Source organism: Bubalus bubalis, chromosome 3, assembly GCF_019923935.1.
Source record: "Bubalus bubalis isolate 160015118507 breed Murrah chromosome 3, NDDB_SH_1, whole genome shotgun sequence".
NCBI classification, from domain to species: domain Eukaryota; kingdom Metazoa; phylum Chordata; class Mammalia; order Artiodactyla; family Bovidae; genus Bubalus; species Bubalus bubalis.
In genome coordinates, this window is record NC_059159.1 from 147,245,993 (window position 1) to 147,255,829 (window position 9,837).

General features: G+C 37.9%; 1 protein-coding gene across 1 annotated transcript; it reads right to left on the bottom strand.

Moving 5' to 3' along the window:
- Positions 1–3,668: 3,668 nt before the first annotated feature.
- Positions 3,669–9,637, bottom strand: LOC123332432 (serine/threonine-protein kinase MRCK alpha). Its single transcript, XM_044938413.2, has 4 exons — positions 9,046–9,637; positions 7,099–7,196; positions 5,664–5,748; positions 3,669–4,066 (listed from the first exon to the last, which is right to left on the bottom strand). Exons 1-4 carry the CDS (start codon positions 9,578–9,580, stop codon positions 3,936–3,938), a joined length of 849 nt encoding a protein of 282 aa, XP_044794348.2. The 5' UTR covers positions 9,581–9,637; the 3' UTR covers positions 3,669–3,935.
- Between the last annotated feature and the right edge of the window lie 200 nt (positions 9,638–9,837).

The window sequence follows — 9,837 nt, forward strand, 5'->3', positions numbered from 1 at the left end:
CATATCAGGTCTTAACTTCTCTATCCCTGCCTTCCTTGAGTTGGGTTCATTTTCATCTTTTTTTTTTTTTTTTGCAATGACTCTTATTTCCTTTGTGTTGGTATTTCATAGTACATATTCATTTTGTAGACAAGAACATGGGGAGCGTCATGATTGGGAACTAGCATCTCTCTCCTGAGCCCAGATGAAAATTCCTGGAAGTGAATGTGGATTTGGACAACAGGATTGTAGCTCCAGGTGTTATGTGGAGTTTTCCATTAGAGTTAGGGAAGATGGCCTTCTTTTTTTCCGAGTGTGTAAGCTCTCTGACTTTGCAGATGTCATAAGGTGCCTGCAGTTACTTTCCTTTTCCAACCTGATTCACCTTCTTGCTGCAGCACCCATGTCTCTCCCACTATGCACAGTCAAAAAGTCTTCCCCATCTTCCACTCACCACTCCACCCACTCACAATGCATATATACCCCCTCCACTAAACAGCCCTTATGACGGTGCCCTAGCCTCGTATGCCATTCCTAGTAGGTAGATTCCAGGCACCTCGTGCTTGACATCTCAGCAGCAGGGACACTTGTGATGGCTCACTCATTCTTAAGGCAGGAATATTTCACCTCCCACAGACCACGGAGCCTAAGTTCCCTACAGAGTTCAGTCCTGGGCTCACCCTCCATCCACACCCTTGCTTGGTCCCCTCCTCTGTAAGCAGAAGACACAGAACACACAGGCACTCCGTAAATGTGAGTTGGAAGGACATCTGGATGAATGGATAAGGACCAAGGTTCTAAGCACTCCAGGACTCTGGGCAGCTCTTCCAAGCCTGATGGGCATTGACCTCTGCAGGACCACTCAGGAGACCCCACCCCAGTTCTGCTGGGCATGGCATTGTCTCTCTGGGCGTGGGAAACCAGTTCCCAAAGTTTTTCTGAATCTGCACATCATCGCAGAGTGGTTGGTGAAGAAAAGTTCATTCCCATCTCGTGTGCTTCCCGGGTACTTGCAGAGAACCATTCTTCCTCTGTCGATCTACTGGCAGAGAGAGAATAACCTTGTTTGAGAAATGAAGGCATCTCATTCTTTCCCACATAAGTATTGGAGCTTTCCATGCTGGCCCCAGATGCTATCAGAGCAATGTTATCAGTGGTTGCCACAGCCAGAGGACAGCACCCATCATTCATTCCCTATTCAGGGAAATGGCACCTACGAACCTGATTTTCACTGACTAATAACTGCTCTGAATTCCCACAGACATATCATAGGTAGCATTGTCCTTTAAAATAAACACATAAAAAGTGTTTGATTTGGTGGATTATATTTAAAATAAATATACAAGAAAATAGATACCAATAAAATCTATTGAGAGCAAAGGCTTTTTAAGTTTTGCATGACAAAAGAGTTATATTAAGACAGAACTTTCAAAAGCCATTTTGACTGGCAATTTAATCTTTCTTGACAGTCCAAGTTATCAATTTTGTAATTAGCAACTCTATAGACAAAATAAATAAGTAAATAAACTTCATTGATACTTTTTTGGTATCTGAGGAAAAGAGAAATATATGTGGAAAAGTCAAGCGCTGTTTTATAACAGAGGTCATTTTTTCCTGCTGGAACTACAACAGTAAAATTTATCTAGTTATGGGTGTATACATATATGTATGTCCTTTGATTCTGGATAGTTATGAAATCTTTTAATATTTTTAATATATTGTACAAATACTTTACATGAAATTTAAAACTAAAAATACTAAACATTAACAACAGTGAATAACTCCTATTGGAGTAATTTATTTTTATTTTATATCTTGAGTGTTTTGGTCATATTTACTGCTGCAGAGCTTTAACATGGACATATTCAAAGTGGTCACTTCCATAGCATCCCAATTTGATTTCAGTGTTATCAGACTCTGGACCAGGTCTGCATTGTATAACACCGCCCCCTAGTGTCTGAATGCTTCATCACACAGCAACCCTAAAAGGCTGTTTAGTAGCTAGGTGGTCCACCGGAGAAGGGAATGGCAAACCACTTGGCATTTTTGCCTTGAGAACCCCACGAACAGTATGAAAAGGCAAAAATATATGACACTGAAAGGTGAACTCACCAGATTAGTAGGTATCCAATATGCTGCTGGAGAAGAGTGAAGAAAGAGCTCCAGAAGGAATGAAGTTATGAAGAAGCTGAGCCAAAGCAGAAACATGTAGCAGAAAGTAATACAACACTGTAAATCAAATAATTTCCTGATGCTGGGAAAGATTGAGGGCAGGAGGAGAAGGGGATGACAGAGGATGAGATGGTTGGATGGCATCACTTGGTGGACATGGTGGACATGAGTTTGGTTATAAACTCCGGGAGTTGGTGATGGACAGGGAAGCCTGGCGTGCTGCGATTCATGAGGTCGCAGAGTTGGACATGCAACTGAAGTGAACTGAAATCAAATATACACCAGTAAAACTTAATTTTAAAAAATTTTAAAGAAATAACTATATAAAATACATGCCTGGAAACAAAGGCATATTTCAGTCCTTGGGCATGCGAACAGGCTAGGGCGGGGCTGCCCTCCCCAGAGCCTCTTCTCTTTGGTGATGGAAAAGGGAAAGAACAGACGGCAGTCAAATTAGATGAATACTTCATGAATTCCCATGTTTAAATCAGAAGATTTTCAACTTCATTTTGGAAAATCTTACTTTATTAAAAATTATTAATCAACAAAGATGCTACTGCAATCAACTTTAAAAGACAAAGACAAAATTGTATTGATGACTTTCATGGGCAGCTGATAAACATGTCCAAATAAAAATTTGGTGAAGAATGAATACTCAGTTATTCTGTGCTTTCTAGATACTCCTTAAACTTAAGTATCTTAATGTTTTTGGTAGAAATCACATGGCCCTTAACAGCCCCAGACATCAAAGAAGCTCAGCCCTATGATGTTTTTTCCATAAAATTAAGTTTAGTTCAGTCACTCAGTCGTGTCTGACTCTTTGCGATCCCATGGACCGCAGCACACCAGGCTTCCCTGTCCATCACCAATTCCTGGAGCTTGCTCAAACTCATGTCCATTGAGTCGGTGATGCCGTATACTTATAGCTCTTTTAAAAGGATCAGCACTACTCTAGATATATTTTTGTTTGTAATTCAAAGATGATCAGCTTATTTTTCTGCTTATTCAGTATAGAAATTACCACCAAAAAATAGCCAAGTAAGGTAGTGAAGATTCTCTTCAAGTCAAAGAAAGGCATCTCCTGCATCAGAGAGTAATCAATCCACATGCAGCTCAGTATTATTTATTTCTTTGCAAAATGCCCCAGTGATCCACATTATGATGTGTATACATGTTTGTTCTATATTTAAATGCATTATGTAGAAGCCTCACATACCGATTTTCAATTATTCCACCTTCACAGAGAAATGTATCGATGTATTACGTGTCTATTCATACTCATTACATGAAGGTATTCTTTAAAGTTGCATACAGGAGGAAGGTGGTGGGAAGGTATAAACTTCCAGTTATAAGTCCTTGGGTTGTAATGTACAACTTTATGAAATAGTTAACACTGCTGTATGGTATATACGAGAGTTGTTAAGAGAGTAAATCTAAGAGTTCTCACAAGGAAAAAATGTTTTCTCTTTATTGTATATATATATATATACATATATATGAGATGATGGAGGCTAATTCAACTATTTGTAGTAATCATTTCACAATAAATGTTTAAACCATTATGCTCTACACCTTGAAGTTATACATTGTTATATGTCAATTATATTTCAATAAAACTGGGGAAATTTTTCAAAATAAAGTTGCACAGAAAAATAAGCATAACACCACTGCAAACAGATGTCTTTGCCCGAGTTTCACAGATTTATTTCCTTTTCTTCCAAACCACATTAAATATTACGTGGTCCTTGAGTAGCCTCTCTGGACCATGTGTGAAGAGATGGTCATCACAGCCCTTTTGGTAGCACTGCTTTTGCTCTGGGAACCCTGAAGGAATAACGCCGCTTGCTGCTAAGGTGCTGAACCATTTGCTTCTCTTGATTATCTGGTGTTTCAGAAGATACCAGCTCGTCTCCATCTACACATATTTTAAAACAAAACAACATAATTTTTTTAAAATGTTAAGAGATCCCATCCGTTAATCTCACATTTTCTCTTGTTAATTTCACAACTGTTAATGAACTGCACAAATATCATATTGCTCTGATTTCTTAAAGTTCATAGTGGATGAACATGGCAAATTTCTCAAGAATAGTAACTTAACATTAACGAAGAGAATTAATGTTCAATGTAAGAAATGCTTAAAAAGAGATCTATTGTGACCTTTATCTACAAAATGACATCATTTCACTGGAAGGAGAGGGCAATCATATTGGTGTCTTTTCACTTTGCTGTTTTTCTCCTACCAGATTTCTGTGGCTAAAGGATATCAACATAGTTTTTTATGTTGAAAACAATTATAATGATTGTAACTGAGCAAAGCATATCTGAGGCTCCCTGCAGGAGGAAAAGGTACTGAGGTGGAGTAAGGGGACCCCACTTCCCTTCTCCTGGAGGTAAGAGTCAATCTCTACTTGCTGCTGCTTCTGATCTTTGGGGAAGGATGCATCCTAAGAATCTAGGACTTAACTCTGTTTCAGCTCTTCATATCTAGAAGTCAATAAACTGTCACCCAGAAACCCTCAAAACTGTCTTAGACTCCAAAAAGAAAGTAAGAGTGCTTCTATGGGTTAAATGGTGTCCCCCTAGAAAATGTCATCCTAGCCACCCCCTATCCCCCCACCCCACCTCCACCCCGGCTGGTGAATGTGATATACCTTACTTTCAATTAGGATCTTTGCAGACGATTAAGTTAAGATGAAATCATTGGGGTGGGCCCTAATCTGATTGTGTCCTTATAAAAAGAGGATATTTGGACACAGACAAGCACAGGGAGTACACCACATGAAGGTGAAGGCCCATATCAAGGGTGATGTATCTGAAAGCCAAGGAACACAGATTGCCAGCAAGTCACCAGAAGTTAGCAGAGAGACAGGGATAAGGTTTTTTCTCACAGCCCTGAAAAGGAACCAGCCCTGCTGACACCCTGATCTCCGATTCTGGTCGCCAGGACTGAGACAATACATTTCTGTGGTTTAAGCCACCCAGTGTATGGAAGTCACAACAAACTAATTCTCTGCTGTGCTAGATATTCCATCCTATAAATTAAACAAGAAAAAAAGAGAAATGAATCCGTATGACTTGTCTCACACTTCATATCTGCTACTGTTTATAACGTGGGCGGAAGAAGTCGGAGCAGGGTGATGCGGCGGGACTACAGCTGCTTCCCGCCTGTGCACTAAAGCTTGACGCACGTCTGGTCGCAGAGCCTGCTGGGAAATCAATGGCTGTTCACAGTGAGCGTTCAAATGGTTGATTAGTATTTCCAGGTGTTTATGTCCAACCAGCAGTCCTGCTTTAAAAATAGCTGGAGTGTGCCACAAGTTGTTTTTATCTCTACTGCTATGTGAGGATGAAAGAGAAATACTTTGCCAGGAGCACATCCCAAGACTGTGTGTAAAGGGCACAGATATTCACGTCAGACCCTCTCCACTCCCTGGCTCTGCGACTTGCGGCATTCAGCTAGAGACATGGTTTCTTAGAAGAAGTTTTAGTAAGAAGAAGTTATTTCTTACTTGTCTTCTTATTTTTGAAATATATTAATCTAATTGTCTCCAGAAGAAAAATATTTAGGGATCCTTCACTATTCAAGGGTCGAACCTAAAATAATAATAAAAAAAGATTACTATTTCAATGAATGCTTTTAAAAATTAAGTTACATATAAAGAATTAAGAATAAATATATTCTAATTTAAATTGCCCCCTCAGAGTAACGTAGTCTCAAAAAAAAAAAAAAAAAAAAGCCAATTACAGGAAATAAATGGTATTACAAACTCATATTGATAAAATTTCAGAAACATGAATATTACAGATTTAAAAAATCTGAATATTGCTAACTTAAATAGATATATATATTCATTCTTCTATTAACTTTTTGACAGTTATTAGTAACTAAAAGATTTTCCTGAGAAGATGCATCTGTCTTGTGGATTCATTTTATCAAACTAAGTGTGACTTGTTCACATTCAGAATGCTGGAAAAGTATATTTTAATATTTTATGTAGTGGAACAGTACTTACAAAAGTTTTTGTGTTGCTGCTGATATTGTTTAAAGTGGGGCAAAATCTCTCATATAATTGTGAATACTTCCTTCATCCTTTCCTATATAAACTTCCTTTTTGATGGCTCAAGCTATGTATACTCCACATATGTAAGAATTAATTATTCTTAAATCTTCAAGCATGGGCTTCTCTTAACAAAATAGCAGTATTTTTACTTACAAATTTTAATGTATATTTCAAATTATTTACAGTATAGATACAAAATTTTTATTTTATTATGAATCTGAAATTCTAATTGAAAATCAGAACTGAAGCACAGCTTTGGTTATATACTGTTCCTTTTTTTGCCACTAAAATTTTCCTTCACAGGATGAAAAATTATACTAAGTGAAAATTAGTGATAAATACAAGTGACTAAAGTGAAAGTGGGAAGTAATATCTGTATTGTATGATATAAATAATTGCATGTGTGTGCTCAGTCGCTTCAGTCGTGTTTGACTCTTTGCAACCCTGTGAACCGTTGCCCACCAGGCTCCTCTGTCCATGGGATTCTCCAGGCAAGAATACTGGAGTGGGCTGCTATGCCCTCCTCCAGAGGATCTTTTGGACCTGGGGATCGAACTTGCATCTGCCTGAATCTCCTGTATGGCACGTGGATTCTTTACCCACTGAGTCACCTGGGAAGCCCCAAATATGCATATTTTATCTATATAAATAAACAGCACACATTTATATCATGAAAATCCTACTTTATATAATGCAACTAAATATCACAAGAGAGTTCTTGTACTAGTAGCGAAATTAACCAATTTGGTTTCTGTTGGTTATTTTTAGTTTTAGCTAAGCCTCTAAATTACCAAGTACACATTAGAAAGTCTAGCAAATGCACAACTGAGTTTCCATATTCAGTCAGTAATCCATCAGTCACATGATCTCAGTGTCGAGTCACCTTCTTGAGGGGGATGGTCTGGATCCAGTCCATGGTGTTCACATCAAAGATGTCCACTGCGTTTTCACTGTACACTGAGAGATATGGGGCATTGTAACCTGGGAGAAGGGGAGGAGGTAACAGCAAGTGTGGGCTTCAGGATTCATTATTCAATTAGAATTTTTTATTAGGATAATTATAAATTCACATGCAATTGTAATAAATAGCACAGAAAGGTCTCTTGCACATTCTGCCCAGTTTTCCCCAATGTAACATTTTGCAGAACTAGCATATTGACATTGATAGAGCTGGCCTATCCATCTTAAGCAGATTTCCCCAGTTTTACTAACACTCATGCACATGTGTGTGTGTGTCAAGGTCTATACAATTTTACCACCTGTATAGGTTTGTGTCCACCACCACAAGATACAGAATAGTTCCAAGGATCTCCCATGATGCCCTTTTATAATCCCACTCACTTCCTTTCCATCTTCCTCTCCTTCCTTAATCTCTTACTCCATTTCTAAAATTTTGTCATTTCAAAAACGTTATGTAAATGGAATCACACTGTATTCATGATTAATTATATCTGCTAAGCCCAAATACATTTTAAGAAAAACTTCAGATTGGAAACCAAAGAGAATCCCTCAATAATATTTTAATTACTATATAGTAGCTGCCTCAAAATCTTTTTTAATAAACAGGATTAACATAAATTAAAATGGCAAATAAATGATGCACATGTGTCAAATTGTAGATTAAAACACATATGTAAAATCTGCTATTAGAGAATAGCAGCGTCATTAAGTAATTTCATAACTTTTCAAAATCTATGAATCCTAAACCATGTCAGCTCACTGAAAGAGTATGGCATAAGATTAGAAAAGCATATGTGGGGAATGAAATCAATGAATAATAAAAACAGTTGATTTCTCATCAGAAATGATGGATGTTAGAAAGCAGTAGAATGACATTTTTAAAGTGTTGAAAGAAAAAAATGACTCAGTTTTTTAGCTGACCTTCCCAGACTCACTAGTTTAGATTAAGCTTTCCTCCTTCATGCTCCTATAGAATACTGCACTCCCTATCACAGCACTTGCTTAATTATTGATCTCATACCATGATTATAATCTCCATAAGGATTCACCCTGTCTGTTTTACCAGGTTTAATATTGTGCCCTTAACCTTTAGCATAGCAAGTTGTTCATATTAAGTGCTCAATTAGTATGCTCTAAGTGAATAAAAAAGAGCTGTATTAAAATTATAAAATGATAGCCTGCATCAATAAAATATCAAATAAGCTAAAATCATTTTATTTTAATTTAAATAATTTAAAATTATTTAAACATTCTATGTAGACTTTACATAGGGAGAAGGCAATGGCACCCCACTCCAGTACTCTTGACTGGAAAATCCCATGGACGGAGGAGCCTGGTAGGCTGCAGTCCATGGGGTCGCTAAGAGTTGGACACGACTGAGCGACTTCACTTTCACTTTTCACTTTCATGCATTGGAGGAGGAAATGGCAACCCACTCCAGTGTTCTTGCCTGGTGAATCCCAGGGACGGCGGGGTTAGACTTTACATAAGCTAAACCCAAAAGACAAAAAGTAATTTACTTAGTAACTGTTTCTTACAGTTAACGCTTATGTGATTTTCAGTGATCATGAAGACATCTACTTAGGATCTTACAAAAAGCAACAACTTGGGTTAAGAATATATTCAAGGTAAGTTATCGAATGAATATAGTAAACACTAAAGGCTAAGCTATTTCACATGTTTGACTTAGATATAACTTCTTTAGAGCTCTTCTACTTGAAGAGACATAGACAACTTAGGAAAAATCTTCAGTGATGCTTTCAGAAATTAAAGCTGTCATTAACAATATTTAGTCATAGGATATAAAACTGTAACAACAAGGACAGAAAGGTACAGAGAGACAAGAAAATAAATTGTAAGATAGCCTTACAGCAATAAGTTGGAGGTGCTGGCCACATCAGTTCAATGGGCCTAGATCTGAGGCCCCTGCTGTCAGTGTAAATTCCAATGCTCTTGAAACATAACAGATACTCAATACTAGAGATCTCAACTGCACAGAGAGCATCCACTGGTTGATGAGCAATAAATGACAGTGTAGGGTCATGGAAGTGCAGCATCCTGTATGGAACTCCTTCTCTCTTCAAGGGGTATCTGAGGAATCCCGACTGAAATCCTACACAGAGCTGTTCACTGAAGATGCCCATCCACTGGACAGTGGTTGGGATTTGGAGTTCTTTAAATTTTTTGTGAGAAATTGTATTGCTCTGAAACAGCTCGTAACAGAAGACTTGGCTTTTCCTAGCCACGCAGAGGCATGTATGGGCCCCTTGGCACACTGTTCCAGAAGTCATGGTGTGGCACCCTTTGGTTTCTGCCAGCTTGTGACTATCAGTCTTTTCTCCATCCAAAACTGACATGGGAAATAGCTGCACGTGGTGACTTCGCCCTGAGATCACTGCGACCATCTGGCCATGGGGGATAAGCTCAATCTGGTGAATCTTCTTTATGTCACCAACGCGAATAATTTCTACACATTTAAACATATTTGTAAGTCATTTTCAAATTAAAAATAATTTGTATTTACTTATTTCAAAAGTTCTCCAAATTTCACCCAAAGCAATTAAGAAAGGTCCTAATAAAAATGATCTAATAAGTCTTCTTAATGTCATTAACTTGACTATTTTCTCTACAAATAAAATGGCAAGTCTCCTTCAAATTAGAA